The following is a 15,558-nucleotide window of genomic DNA, read 5'->3' as shown; positions in this document are numbered from 1 at the left end:
GATTCAGGTCGCAAACTCCACATTGGGTGGTGAAGGCAATCGTGGCCATCTCCCCACCCCCCACCCTGAGTGGGGAGATGGCCGTGATCGTTCTGGGGGCAGGGGGAGGATGGCCACGAGCGCACCCGTCTTTCCTGCATGAGTGCAACCGCGATCTCGGCCATCTCCCCCCCCCACCCGCAGCACGATCGCGCCTGTCTCTCCCCACCCCCAGCAGTCCCACGTTCGCTCCTGTCTCCCCCCACCAGCATGCCTGCTTTCGCGCCCATCTCCCCCCCACCCCCCCAGCGTGCTGGGATGACGGGCACATGCAGGGATGACGTGTGCGATCGTGGTATTGCTGGGGGGTGGCGGGGGGATGGCTGCGATCTTTGTTGTTCTTTGTCACTTTGCTTCTTCACATTTTTCTGATTAAAAAAATAGTTACAGAACGGATTAACCTTATTTACATTGAACCTTATGGGGAAATTTAACTTGGCTCACGACCAATTTGGGTAACGACCAGAGTCCTGGAACAGATTAAGTTTGTGAGCCAAGGTGCCACTGTATTAGTTGTAGCAAATGGCTGCCTAGTGGAGGCCCAGTGATTAGTCTGGGAATACCACCTGGGTGTAGATCTGGTCACTCCCTTGAATAGGAGACCACTAGGACCCCATGTAAGCTTGGGATGTAATTGTAATGAAACATGTTTTAAAAAGGCAGAGAAATTTGACCATCTACTCATCCTGTATATGTTATGTGCTATCATAAGGTAACCCCATGAATGAATGTTCTGTCCTTCACAGTCCCACTCAGCACCTGTAAATTCAAGGCCCTGGCTTTCCTTACAGAATCAATCCGTCTCATGATCAGATCCCATAGATACCAGACCCTGAAATGTACAGTGGTCTTTGGATAATGGGACCCTGTATGTTCTGTATTCAAAATTCCTTGTTCCTTGTAATTGGGGAAAGCACCAGCAAAGTACAAGACAGGCAGCGAACATTTGGGTATTCAGTTTATGATGCCTCGTTCCTTGAGACCATACACAATCCAGCATCATGTTAAAAAACAGAACAAAACAGTTACATACAGAAAAGCTGTCCACTATGGCAGCATTCCCCAAACTGCTGCATTCCAGATGTGTTTAAGCATTGCTTCCGTCACTCCTGGCCAGCATGGGGTGAGGAGAGTTTAGTCCAGCACATCTGGGAAGCATCAGGTTAGGGTGGGCTTATCTACAGTAACCTCATATAGTCAGGTGATCCACTGAGTAGGTTTTGGTTTACATGAAGCGGAATGGTACAATTGATTGGACAACTTCAGACTGGAGAGAGTCCCATTTTTTAAAATGCCCCCTGCTTGAAAAGCAACCCTGCAGTTAGCAAATTTGCACACCAGGTGGGCTTTTGTTTCCTGGCATGGTAGATGGTTTGTTGTCTTTACTTGCTGGGAGGTTTAAAAAAAATCAGAGGGACCCTTTAAAAACATCATCCTTCAGCTGCAGACTGAAGTGGCACAATCCCCTCTTACGCATTCATTCTGCTGCATATACAGACCCAGCAATCCTACCCCATCACAAACTCTTGCATCTTTACATCACCATCACAACTTCACAAAGGAATACTTGTGCGTTTTGCGTCTGAATAATACAAACAGATGCTGTGGCTAATAAAAGAACATAATGTTACACTTTATAAAGTCCAGAGGGGTCCCATGCTTGTCTACCAGGACCTCTGCCTCCAATGCGATGCTGAGATGTTTGGAGTGATTGGCTTTCATTTGTCAGGCAGAAGTTTAGAAGGATGTGGGGAAAAAGCAGCTAGAAAAAAACATAGGCAAGTAGAAAGCATTGACAATCCAGGACTCTGGAACAGCCTTCTCCAACCTGGGTTTCTCTAGAACAGTGGTCTCCAAACATGTTTGGGCTTCTGCCCCCTTTCTTCTTGGGCAACAACTCTAGTGTCCCCATACCTCTTTCTTTGCATTAGGTCTATCATCTACTGCAAATTTAAACAAACCAATTACCGCCCCCCTGGATCTGTCTGCCACCCCCAGGGGGTGGTTCCATCCACTTTGGGAATCACCGCTTTAGAACATCCATCCTAAACCTGGCTGATTCCAGGGCTACAACTCCCAGAGTTCCAGACCACTGGCTGTGCTGGGTCAGGGATGTTGGGGAGCTGAAGTCCAACATCTGGAGGGTGCTGAAGGCTCTGGTTTTAGACCACAAATGGGAGTTGCAGGCCAAAACAACCGGACAGACCCAATCTGGGGAAGGCTGCTTTAGAATTAGCTTCTAAAGCCTAGAGGAGGGCAGTGCAGAGCCTCATGTCTCAGAAACTGACTCTATTTGGGGCCCTCTGCCTTGCCGCCTCCTGTTGCCGCATTCTTCAATATGTGATGGTGAGGAGATCTCTGCCAGCTTCCTCATTTTGTGCCCTCTAGATGATGACAACTCCCACCGCGCCTAACCATCTGCCATGCTCTCTCGGGCTGATGGAAATTATCCAACACATCTGAAAAGTTCCACATTGGAGAGGCTGTGTCCCCTTTCTTTATCCTGTAATCCACTTTGCCATGAGAAAGGGAGGACACTGGTCTGGAATAAGAACAAGAACTAGAATAAGTGCTTGGCCCTGGGCAGCAGGTGTCCTATAGATTAGCCCCCTGTGTCTGTATGACTTGTACCACATCAGCCTCTGTCCGTCTAATCCAATAATGTCTAGTGACTGGTAGGACCACCCTTAGATCTCAAGCAGAGGACCTTCCCATCATCTGCCTCCCCATCCTTTCACTGAGGATGCCAGGCAATGAATGAGGGTCCTTCTGAATGTGAAGCATATTACAGCTCATGGACTGGGTTCCAACAGCGTAACCAACACTCAAGGGTTGCTTGTCTGCTTACACTGCATATGGGTTGTTCTTGAAATGTAGGAGATTGCGTTGTCCAAACCCAGCCAAGATAACAAACCATAGTTAACAACCTGAAGTTCACAACAAACCATGGTCCTCTTCATGGATTGTTTGCGGTTAACAAACCATTGTTAGCACAGTTGAGTTCAGACAACATGAAAATTCATGTTACAACATACAGTTTAACAAGCCACTCTTAACCTGTGGGTTATTGTGTTGTCTGAACTCGGTGATGGGCTTATGGTTCCTCTCCCACCATTTTCTAACCATTGACATGGGTAGGGTGATGAGAAGTGAAAATTAAAGGACTTGGTTCTTCTACTCAAATCTTCTTAAATATGCTAGGAGATGTGAAGTCCTTTCCTAAATCTTTGAGCAGAAACTATGGATTTAAAACAAAGACCTGGCATGCTTCCAGGCCACCCGCACCTTGGCGATTCTGTGGTGTGACAAGTTGCATCTGCTGAAATGGCCTCAGCTGCACAAGCTAGTGGGTGCCTTGCTTTATTGCTACAGGAAAAAGCAATTGGATTTAAGTGCAGAGTTGGACCTGCCGCTTCTTCAGGTGGAAGCAAGACAAAAAGTGTTGCACTTCAGTAGAGCTCACCTATTTCAGACGTTAGGTGGAACAGCTGGAAAGCAAGGAAAGGGATGCCCTGCCTGTGTTTGCATGCAAAATAAACCCACCAGAAAGAAGGCAAGTGATTCATCCCCAGCACCATTAGGGAACAGAAGATGAGTGGGCCATGGCTATACTTTTCATTAATGATCAGCAAATTTTAACAAGCAGCTGGGTTGGGGGACAGGAAGCAGGTTCTATGTTGCTGAGGCCCCTGTGGGCCTTGGGCCCAACCAAAGGGCCACTTCTTATGGCAGGAAGGGGGACCCACTAGTCCTCTAGATACAGCTAGACTCCAGATGTTGTTGGAGGTAAAAAGAAAGGTGGAGTGTGGCAGGATGTCCCTCCTACTTGATATTGCTGCTGCACAGCCCTGAAGGACTTTTTATCCAACATGCGGCAGGCCTGGAATAAATATATTTTCTAGCACACTGAGGTTTTTTGTCTGGCAGTGCTGCTATCCAGCAGTTGCAGTTGTTTTGGACTTGGACTCCCATCTGCTTCAGCCAGCATCACCAATGTTCAAGAATGGAAGGAACTGTAGCCTGGTAAAATTTGGAGGGTCATGAAAATTACCAGCATCTGCCTTACTCTGCTTGTCAATACTGTCAGCACCAACCTGCTGGCACAATGTTCTCCTCTTGTTTCTAGCACATACAAAGGGTGCTGGCAATCTGAGGTTACTTTTGGCACAGAAGGGCTTTGCGAGGGATCATGAAATACCCACATCTGCAAGCACATACACTGCTAAAGGCTGGGGCTTTACAGCAGCCTTCCTCCACCTGGTGCCAGCCAGGTGTTCGGGGACCTTGACTCATGCGAGCCAGGATGGCCTCACTGGCCAGGAAAGATGGAAGTGGCAGCCCCTAAACATCTGGAGAGCACCTGCTGAAGAAGGAAGATCCACAGATTTACATCAGAGACGCACAGCACTCTCTTTTCAAATCACGGTAACAATGCCACAGAGCAGCCTGTTCTATCTGCTGCCCTCTGGATCTGCTGGGCTTCAGCTCCCATCATTTCCAGCCAGCATGGCCAGTGCTGGCTGGGGATGAAGGGGGATGTAGTCCAACACCTTTGGAGGGCACCAAGTTAGGCATACTGCTGAAGAGTCAAACAACAGATATCTGGCTATCAGAAAAGAGAATTACTCCACTCACTGGCTCTCACTTCACAATAAAGTTTTTATAATTAGTTTCACCAACCCAGTGCAGAAAGGTCAATATAACGAACATGATCATTGTGAACATGCAAGTACAGCTTTCCCCCCAAATGTCCCCCTCCTTTAAAGGGCAAGCTTTGTAGCTGTTTTTTGGAAAGACAATGGAAAGCAAAGGGAAGTGTCCTGGCAGGTGGGGATGGCACCCTTTCTTGGTGCCCCTTAGTGACCTGGTTCACACATAATGACGACCCAGAGTATGGGTTGCTGTTGAATTGTGGGTAGTTATAACATGCAGTCACTGTACTATGGTCTATCTGTGTGTTGTTAACCATTAATAACCCAGAGTTCAGAACCCAATAACAAACCATGGGCTGATTTCCTCGGTTTTTCATGGTTAACAACCCATAGTTCAACCATGGCACAGGGTTTACATGCAACCCGCAATTCAACAGCTTATACTCAGGGTTGTCATCATGTACTAACCAGGTCCGCTGTCTTAACATTAGTGTCATAGTGAATGATGGTTACTGCTATTGGTTTGTAGTACAACTTCCATCAGCTCCCACCAATGGTTATGTAAGATAGGAGATGTAGTCCAAAACACCCTGAGAATGCCCCAGTAGAGAAACTTGGACTTAAGAATGTCTCTAGTTTTAGATGAAGTGGATGCCACATGGAAACCCTGTTTCCAAACACTTTCATTTAATACAACATTTTTGCTTCGATTAAATAAGGCATTGTTTTACCACAAGATGAAGGCTAACTATATGTTATAGCAAATTGCCTGCAAATAGTACCTGGACCTTCATCAATATAAAGGCCCAACACTTTGCAACAACTCCCCCTTTTAAAAAAAAATCCCAAAGGTAGGAATTCGACTTTTCCACTGAGCCACCAGCTGTTGCCCCAAGTCTAGCAAGAATTTAATTTTCAGCAGAACACCCGCATTTCCCACGACGGATGGATGCTGCTAGCCATCTCCTCTGAGATCAGGAGCAGGCAGAATGCTGAACCCCTGTGAACCTCCTACACCACGTCTCTTTCTTTCACAGCTATAAAAGACAGCAAAAGCAGGGCCTACAGAGCATCGCTACCTTTGCAAGGAGAGACAGCAACCGCTCATGCCTGCCCTGCCCTTCCACTTAATTTTTTGGGTTCTTGATTTTCCCTCTTCCTCTCCACTGTGGGGGACCAAAACCAGAAAATCCCTTTGTTGACAACAATTAGAATTGCACACGTTCTTACACAGGTACACATGCACTAGCGTTGCTTTCTTCACTTGCTCCTAGGATGGAGGCGTTGTTGCTGACCGGCAGCCCAGCACTGAGTTCCTCTGAAGTCTTGGGAGCAGCTTGTCACGCAGCAACGGTGGGATGGTTGCTCAGCAAATCCCAGGCGCACGTCAGGAGATCTCATCCCCGCGGGCCCCCTCTTTGCATTCCGGCCCCATGATCTGACCTTCGCATGCTTCCAGTGCATGTGCCCGCTTTCCGGGTCAAAGCAAAACCCACTGCTCAAGGCAGCCCTCCCATTTCTGTTGCAGTCCGTGTGTGTTGAACAGCAGTTCCCATCCTAGCCAGCCAAGACATTTCCCAGACATGTTGGAGTCGCGGTCCAACACACATGGAGGGCACCGGCTTGGGGACAGCTGGCATAATGCCTTGAGCTCCGTGTTCTAGTTTTGATTTGGGAGGCCAATGCAGTCAGTTTCCTTCTAATCATCCCTCAAGAAGATTAATTATATAGGAGGCCCTTCAAAATAAAAAAGCTTTTGCTTTCTGTAGTGTTATAGCCCCAATAAAATACCGCTGGAGGGAAGAAGCACAATAAATAAAGCATTTAGACACCAGGATGGGTGCCATCCGAAGTTCAGAGATCTCTCTGTAAAGTCTCCTTTCCCAAAGAGGTTGCCTTGCAACGTGGTTCTGGAGGGATTCGAATGTCTTTGCCATGTTAGACCACAGTCTGGACTGGGGTAACACACTGAGCGGGAGAGCCAGCCCTCTCAGAAGACGCTGTGGAGCGGTTGGTAATTTCTCGCTGCAGCTCGTCCACTTTCTTCTGGAGCTCTGCTCGTTTCGCCAGGAGCTCCTTGTAACGGGTGTGCACCGGCTCCTGGCAGCAAGACAAGAAGCACTGTGCTCAGTTCTTGGGAAAGCAAACTGGATCACCACAGGCGGGACTTCAGCCGCAGAACCAATTTTCAGTGCTCAAAATAAGAAGCTTAATTATATAGGAACATGGCACATGCTTAAGTAATAAAGGAGAGTATACCAAAGACACTGGGGGCCAACCCAGGGTGTATTGCTGGGTAGGGTATACTCCCTGCCCCCATGGATATGATGCACCACGTGTCAAGGTTCAGTACCCCTGAACATGTGCAGAGTACATTTTGAAGCAGTGGTGGGCAACTTGTGGTTCTCCAATATTTTCTTGGCCTACAACTCCCATCAGCTCTTACCAGCATGGCCAGTAATCAGAGATGATGGGAGGTGTTGCCCCAAGCATCCAGAGGGCACCAAGTTGGGGATGGCTGGCTTAGCTCCACATGTGATCAGCAGCTGGGTGTGCAGGACCTGAACTAAAAACAGAATCAAGACTTCTAAAAAGAACGTCTGCTGTATATATACACTGAAAGCCTTGCTCTTCATTTCAAACTACAGAATGAAGCCGGGTGAAATGTTTGCCCTGCATTAGTCATGGCGGCTCCATGATATACCCAGGATCAGAGGCAGCAAGCTGGAACAACTGCAGAAGGCCCTCGCCCTCAAGTCTTGCTTGCGGACTCCCCAGAAGCATCTTGCTGACCACTGGCAGGCTTCTGGCTGATCCAGTATGGCTGTTCTTATGAGACAAGAAGGCCTTCTGTTGTGGCGCCCTACCTATTTATTTGTTACAGTTTTAATTCACTCTATAACCAGCATTCCCTAGGCAGATGAATTGGGGTGCCACAATGGAGAAGGCCTTCTCTTTTGTGGCCATCCCCAGCTTGGGTGGAGGGTCACCAAAGATGATGCAAGAGTCCCAGCTGATACATATCTGAGGAAACAGTTGCTTAGATGTTCTAGTCCCAAGCGGTTTGCACTTTAAAGCCAACACCACCAGCCTGAATTGGTCTCAGAAACAGACTGGAAGCCAGCACAGCAGAGTAAGCACTTGTGTTGCATGATCCTATCAGCCAGTGGGGTGTTGTGAACATGCAAATTGGTGTTTGAGGGTCAAACTGCACATTACATGCATGGCAGAGCATGTTGGAGAGCATCTATGTCTTGCTCAAGAGTAAGTGCATACATCCCCAATTTGTATCAGAACTGGTACACATTAGAAGGAGAGGACTAAGCCATTCCAAAATTTCGCCCCTCTCCTAGTTAGTGGTTTTAGAGAAGTGGGACAGGGTTTTTTTAAAATTTCTCTTTTAATTCTTGCATGAGGGGATAGGGGGTGGGCAGGATTTCAGGAAGCATTTGGAGGAGGGGAAAGTTTAATCCTCCCTTCCCAGTGAGCACTGGTCCTGAATCCTGACCAAGGCTAATGCACTGGCTCTTGAGCAGAGCAGAGCGGAGCAAAAAGCCAAAATGGCAAGCCAAGCCGAACAAAACAAGGGAATTGGTTCATATTACACGATTTGTGTGAAATATACCTGAAATGGGCAGTTAAGACATTCCCTAGCAACCTTTGCTCTAAAACAAAAGTCATAATTGTGTACTGAATCAGTCAGAGGGGTGAATTTGACACCCTTTTCAGGACACTGAGTAGTTTTTGATCCTTGAAATAGAAAAGACATGGTCTCATTATAAAGTCACCAAACGTGCTTCAGTGGCAAATGGGTCAGAAACCTGCTTCTTGGAACTGCAACGGCCAGGAATGTCCAAAAAAGAGACCACCTCATGCCCCCGATTTTGATCAAAACGCTCACCTGTGGTTTCATCCGTGGGTTCCACCGGATGTAGTACCCAACCCAAAGCTCTAGATGGCGCATGCTGGCCACGGGATACAAAACGTGGTTGCTGTAGTTGGCATACAGAGGGTTGGTAAAGTCCTCAAGTTGGCTGTTGATGTAGGACCACAGGGACACTGTTCTTTTGAGAAGATCCTGAAAAGCAACGTGGGAAGAAAATGCTTTCCTTGGGGCATCTCGGAGAAACATGAATGTCTGTCACGAAGTTCTGTGGAACGCTGACGTCCAGCAGCTCTTTGCAGAAAACCCGGACAGCGGCTACATAGAAAAGGACCACCCCAGGCTTGAAAGGGCAATGGGTCCCCCAGGCACGCTATAAATGCATCCATTCCTCCAGGGCAGGGCTGGAGCAACCCCTGGATCCCTCCGGGTATGGTGCTCTCTGCCTCGGTGAGTCCACCACGGCCACCAGACTCCCCTCGTTCTCAACACTGCACTCACTCGCTTGCTGGATGGGAAAAGACCTGGTGAGCAGGAGGCCGAGGCATCTCCTGGTCTCCACGGCCACCTTTGGCTGGGTCAGAGCAAGAAGTGGGGGAACAAGCCAGCCGTGAAGAGAGGAGGGGCGGCCGTTCCACAGGATTCCCCCATGGGCCCCTCTCAGCTGTGAGTCCTTGGCTCGTGCCTGACCAAGCCTCCTTTGACAGCGTCCCTGCTCAAGTCCCGTTGATGTCAATGGGTTTCCTCTAAGTATGCCTGAATCTAGATCCAACCCACCATAAGGAAATACATGACTAAAAGAAGGGCAAGATTCTCAGTCTTCTAACCATTTTCCACCCACTTAGAAAGCAAGGAAGGAGAAGCTAGAGGTGGTGGCAGTGAGGGAGAGGAGGGGAACAAGGCATTTTTGACGGTTGGTACCTCTTTCACCCTCTGCTGCTCGCTGTTGCAGAGGAATGTCCCAAACAAACAGCTGTAGAGGTGATCCAGGATGGTGATGAGAAAGCACTCGTTGAATTCAAAGGCTGTGGGAAACTTCAGAAGACAAGCAAGGCCAATTGTTTGCATCACTGGACATGTTTTGCACACCCCATGAAAGCACACTCCCGCAAGGGGTTTACACTAGCAGGGTGGGGAAGGAAAGAAGAGCGTCTGCAGGGTGAGGAGGAGAAAAGTGTTGTCCCTCTCCTGAGTCCCACTGACAAATGTGTTTGTGTTCCAGCCTAGCAAGGTCTCCTTTAAGAAAAGGTACTATCGCTTTCCAAAAGCAAGAAATAAACTACACTACATATCCGGTGAGTGCAATACAGAGGCCATAAAGGATGCTTTTGCTTCATATTCCAGCCAAATGCAGCTCTGCAAAGGGCTGAAAATCGGTAGAACATGCAAATTGTGGCCGGAAGGTCCCAGCTACAACCTCTAGTTTCTTTAGGCATGCCCCATTCCACTCTGTGTGTGTTTGTGCAAGGGAGAGTGAGAGAGCAAGAAAAGTGTGAGAAGGAGCACGTATGTGTGTGCCTATGTGAGACTGGCATATATAAGAACGTGCATGTATGAAAGAGGGAGGAAGGCGTGCTTATATAAGGGAAGGTATGGGGGTGTGAATATGTGAGTGAGAGCATGTGAGAACATGCCAGTGCGAAGGAGAGAGAAGACGGTGTGCGCATGGCATGCATGTGTGTGAATGCATGTGTTTGTGTTTGGCTGGGTCTGCCCGCTTTGTGTTTTGATCTGCTTGCTGCAGGGGCACAACGCTTTCCTCATGACTCTCATTCTGCACCCCACAAGGAATGCGGACTTCCCTACAATACAGGACAAGAACAATGCAGAGCAAGAGGAGCCAATGTCCGACTCTGTATAAAGGCAACTTAAGATGCTTCTGTGAACGTAGGTCTGCTTTAATGGATGAGACCAAAAGGCTCCCCCTTCCAGCATCAACCTGTTCATATGTATGGCATGAAACCAACAACCCACCCCATTTTTCTACCATGTATCTGGTGAACTGCACAAAGAACCCCTGAATAGGGGCATTTTGTTTTTCCAAGAGCCCGCTCCATTTTGTTTCCTCCATTGCCACAGTTCAGGTAGGCATGTCAAGAGTGGAGCCAGGGGTCAGACTAGATGTCCCAGGAGGTCCCTTCTGACTCGCTTTATTTCTATGTTTCCACGTTTCAGCTGCCATTGGAAGCAATTGCCTCCTCTTCCCCGGGATCCCCTTCTCATTTTGCATGTTCCAGGGTGCACTGGTCTGCAGGTGATGGGGATATTTCACCATTGGTGACACACAGAAAAGTAAAAGGCTCAGCCTACATTTGCTAAAGGGGGCTAATACTTCCAGGGTTTCCTCCCACCCTTATAGAAGCTCAAAAATTTACCTGTCTTGTCATCTGCCAGACACAATCCACAAACTGGAGAAAAACAGGAGATCGGTCTGCATCCGCGTGATTCTTATCTCCATGTCCTACTCTCTGAAATAATGCAAGGGAAACAGTTGCAGTGTGTGTGAGAGAGAGACAGAGAGACAAGAGAGTGAGTATATATAGAGAGGAATCATTCAGCTTACACACCAAACACAAGGTACCAAACACCCACACTTAAGGTTCCCTAAAGCACAACCATTTCTTCTTGGAAGGACCAAGCTCACAGTTTCTTTCACACAGAAACCCACTCCTGATTTTCCCTTAACCGTCCCTTTTTAGCAATTTAGAAGGAAAACAGATTTTTAGTTGTTGCTACTGCTAGACAATCTGGAATCAGAAATGTTTGCTGATCCACTGGAACTCATTCAGGGATCTGTCAATCTCACCGTTTGTCTGGGTTTGCTCAAATTCATTTCAAAGCAAGGCTGGGGACAGGTGCTTCTTTCTGCCACTCCAGAGGTTCCAACTCACCAGCTGGAATCTGTGCCCAAAACTCAGCCATTCCTTCTCCACCAGCACCTCAAAGCCGCGTATCGTACGGTAGTAGCCATCCAGCACCAGCATAGCGAGCGAAGTGAGCTGGGCAGTCCGGTCCCAGCCGTCGCTGCAATGAACGACCACCGAGGTCTTCCCGGATTCCACTTTGTCTGCAATCCGAAGGGCGCCGGCGAGGATGAGCTGGTGAGGAAGGGCAATTCTTTAATTGTGATGTTCATCAGAGATGGAGAAGAATGGCCCTATCTACTCTACAAGGGTGATTAAAAGTGGGACAAAAGTCTTGATTTTATGCCAGTGCATCCAGGTGAGGAAAAAAAACAAAAATGAAAAAGAAAGAAAAGGAAGGCGATTTGAATGACAGTGGTTCTTCCACAACGGATCATTACGTATATTTTTTTTTTAAAGCACAGCTATAGCTTGATGTCTGCATTTGACAAAATACTAGCCCACATCCTACTTTCCAAAGAATCAGCCCATTTGTATTTAAAACTTATATCTCACTCTATTCCTTTTCAATGGGTTGGAGCCAGATTTAGTCTGGCTTAGAGTAGTACCACCTACTTAAAGCAGAGAGCTTTGGCAATAGGGCAATATAGGCATAAAAATAAATTCAAAAATAACAAAAAAGACCAGTGAAATCATAATTAAAAGTTCCATGCATTTTAATGGGCCCACTCTACATAGGATTAAATGGAGATTCCATTTGATTTGGGTTGCAGTTTTACCTCTCTGTCCTCATCCCCAGTTGGGAAAGAATGTGGTGATAGGTTATGACCATTTCCATTTTGCAGGGGAGATATTTGTGTTGAAAATGCAACGAAAAAAATGTTGACAACCAGCTTCTTACATCAAAAACTCCAGCCACATGAATTGGGTTCCTCCTTTGGATATTAGCAACCACAAAGATGATGAACCTCGAAGGCATGGGTGCAAGGGTTTCACCGCATGAGAATCTGCTAAAGTGTTAAAATCTCTCTTTCTCCCTCTCACACACGCATATAGACACACCCCAAAATACCTTGATATGTTCCAACCAGTGAGTGGATTCCAAATTAGACAGCCAGTGAGTCTCTTCTATGGTAGGATATACAATCTCTTTCAGTTTCCTCAATGACTCTCTCATAACATGGATATTATGGATGTCCAGGAAGATGAGCTCGGCATTCTGATAGGCATCTTCACTTTCATAGCCTCCTCCTTTAGCCTGCAAAAGAAAATGCACATTGGGCTGTTTTAATCTAGGGACAGACACCAGAACTGCAAACTGAATTACCCTAAGTGCTTTGCTCTAAATAACAACAACAATTACTACTCCTATATATTAATATATAAATAATAATCCCTGTATAATAAATGGTTTTCCCAGTTGCAATGTATGGCTGTGAAAGTTGGACCATAAGGAAGGCTGAGGGCCAAAGAATTGAGGCCTTTGAATTGTGGTGCTGGAGGAGACTCCTGTGAGTCCCTTGGACCGCAAGGCGATCAAACCGGTCAGTCCTAGAGGAGATCAACCCTGACTGCTCTTTAGAAGGCCAGATCCTGAAGATGAAATTCAAATACTTTGGCCACCTAATGAGAAGGAAGGACTCCCTGGAGAAGACCCTGATGCTAGGAACAATAGATGGCAAAAGAAGAAGGGGACGGCAGAGGATGAGGTGGCTGGATGGAGGCACTGAAGCAGTTGGTGTGAGCTTGAGCGGACTCCGGGGGATGGTGGAGGACAGGAGGGCCTGGAGGAATGTTGTCCATGGGGTCACGATGGGTTGGACACAACTTTGCAAGTAGCAACATATAATAAGCACCATAGTTGTTAGGATCAGTAAAGGAGGACCATTTTTGGATCCTATCTATAAGAGGGTTAGGTTGGTTGTGAGGAAGAGCAACACCTTTTCCTCCAGAGTCCCACAGATGACCATGGTGCCGTCTGCTGACCTACCCACTTTTCCCTAACTGCCAGTGATTCGGTGGTTTCCCAGCTTTTGTGTGCCAGCTTCAGAAAACTTGAAATGCCTCTTCTGAGGCTTGGGTACTGACTGTAAGAGGTTTCAGCTAAAGCACACAGGTATGTTTGTTCCCAGCTTTTTTGTCTTCAGCTCTGGTCACTACTGGAATGCATCCCCTAAAAGTTTTTCCAAATTAGAATTTGGTCCTTGCACCAATAGATGTTCTGTGCATCTGCTCTGGAGGAAAGAGTTTATAAAGTTCTCCTCCCATACAGATTCCACGCTGTAAAGATCAATATGGTAGGCTTTGCTGTAGGTCCTTTGTCCTTAGGAAGCTCAAACGATGATTATTCAGAGGAGGGTTTCCTCTTTCTTGAACTCCACCCTGAGCAGGGTTTGCTAGCTAACATTTTTCAATTTTTCACTGGTCAAGTTAGAATACTGTTCTACCAAGTATTTTAACCATTAGTTGCTTGATAGTTGCTATTCTTATTCCAGACATGTCATGCTGAATGATTTGTATTTATTCATGAATAAAATTTGATCATTTTTTTCCCTTCAATTTGTTACCAGTGCCTGCGTTTGTATATAATAATAGAAAAGCAGTACAAAAATATGAATGGAAGATAGAATGAGTGAATCTTTCTAAAATCCACTTTAAAGACAGCAGGACTTGGAGGAATCTGTACCTCTACAGATTCACCATAGGTGATATGGATTCTACTAAATGACTGTTTATTTCATATCATGAATTGTCTAACAGGCAAAGCTCTCAGGAAGACATAATTAAAAGAAATACAAAGCTTAAACAAGTAAAGTCACTTAAGAAACTTTAAGAAGCTAGCAGATTTTAAAAGTACGGAAATACCAAGCATTGGATCCAGATGTAGTCAGAAGTAGAGTCACTAAAAACAGAGGGTCTATTTTAGATGTGGCTACTTCTGGATTCAATTCAAGGTTAGAATCTGAGCACTGATTGGCTTGTTCAACACCAAATTGTGACTTCTGCAAATTGCTGTGTGAGGTGTGACATCCAACCTTGTTGGCTACAGCATTCACACTCGGCCTGGCATCAAAGATGAATATTTTATGGGACTGGGCATTGGAATCCATGATGGACTGCAAGTATTTTTCATCTTCTTTGCTCCGTTTGCCACTCACTCCGACCAATGGCTGGCTGCAACGTGTGATCGTGGCTTGGCTCTCTGGGTGAATCCATGACAAAACCTTGCAGAAGAGGAATGAAAAGCAAAAATGAAAGGAGTAACGCTCTGCTTGTGTGGGCAGAAAAGGCCCTACAGTTCCCAGCTTGCCCCAGCCAGCTGAGGGCCAACACTGCACAAAGCCCCTCATGCAGCAGGTGCCCCTCTCCTCTTTTGCCCTGCAGAATTTGCTCCAAGGATCCCCTACTTACAGGTATGCGCCCTCGGGACCGAAATGTAGCTACTTTCTTCAGTTCTTCATCTGGAATATTGGCAGGAACCACTAGGAGAGCAGGATAGGTTTCACAAAGTTCATACCGTTCATTGACTTTGGTAATTCTCCAGCTTTCATTTGGAATTCCCTGCAGGGCAAAGAGTAGCTGTTCAAAAAATTGCCCCATCCCAGAGGGGTAGTTTGTTTTCAGTTCTCAGCATTTAAATAGCAGAGCATCCAGTAATGGTGTCTGACACACCATGAGAGCCAAAAGTGGTCAAGTATACCAATCGGGGATCATCAAATGTTGATGTCTGTTTCCCATTTTAACAATACTAACTTAGATTCATCCTATGCCTAAGAATGAAGATGAATTTCATTTCTGTACTGCCCAAGAGATGAAGCTCTCTGGATGGTTCGCAACAATCCATAAAAACACAAAAACATAATATAACAAAACAGTGTTTAATTTCCAATATACGGAATTCTAAAAGAATTTAAAACCATTTTAGGAGCTAAAACACAATACAAGTGGACCCTCCCTACTTATGCCATGAAGTGCCATTGAACGCTTCAGCAAAAAGGACTTTTTTAACCTGGCATTGAAAAGATAGCAAAGTTGGTGTCAGGCCAGCCCCTGTGGGGAGATCATTTTGTTGTAAGCCGCCCCGAGGCTTTGGCGAATGGGGCGGCATAAAAATGTTTTA

At 46.5% G+C, this 15,558-nt stretch overlaps 1 protein-coding gene across 1 annotated transcript in view; it reads right to left on the bottom strand.

Annotated features, from left to right (window-relative positions):
* Positions 1–984: 984 nt before the first annotated feature.
* The window catches only part of MTMR2 (myotubularin related protein 2), a 45,935-nt gene continuing 31,361 nt past the window's right edge, over positions 985–15,558 (bottom strand). Inside the window, exons 8-15 of the mRNA XM_044442553.1 lie at positions 14,850–14,999; positions 14,474–14,662; positions 12,511–12,696; positions 11,466–11,672; positions 10,950–11,042; positions 9,496–9,609; positions 8,593–8,769; positions 985–6,791 (exon numbers count right to left, since the gene is read on the bottom strand). Of these exons, the coding sequence (XP_044298488.1) occupies positions 6,630–6,791; positions 8,593–8,769; positions 9,496–9,609; positions 10,950–11,042; positions 11,466–11,672; positions 12,511–12,696; positions 14,474–14,662; positions 14,850–14,999 (1,278 nt within the window). The 3' untranslated portion in view covers positions 985–6,629. The remainder of the gene's footprint in view (positions 6,792–8,592; positions 8,770–9,495; positions 9,610–10,949; positions 11,043–11,465; positions 11,673–12,510; positions 12,697–14,473; positions 14,663–14,849; positions 15,000–15,558) is intronic.

The sequence above is a fragment of the Varanus komodoensis genome, unplaced genomic scaffold, assembly GCF_004798865.1.
Source record: "Varanus komodoensis strain SLA01 unplaced genomic scaffold, ASM479886v1 scaffold4, whole genome shotgun sequence".
In the NCBI taxonomy this organism is placed as follows: domain Eukaryota; kingdom Metazoa; phylum Chordata; class Lepidosauria; order Squamata; family Varanidae; genus Varanus; species Varanus komodoensis.
This window is presented reverse-complemented; position numbering and strand designations above follow the sequence as displayed.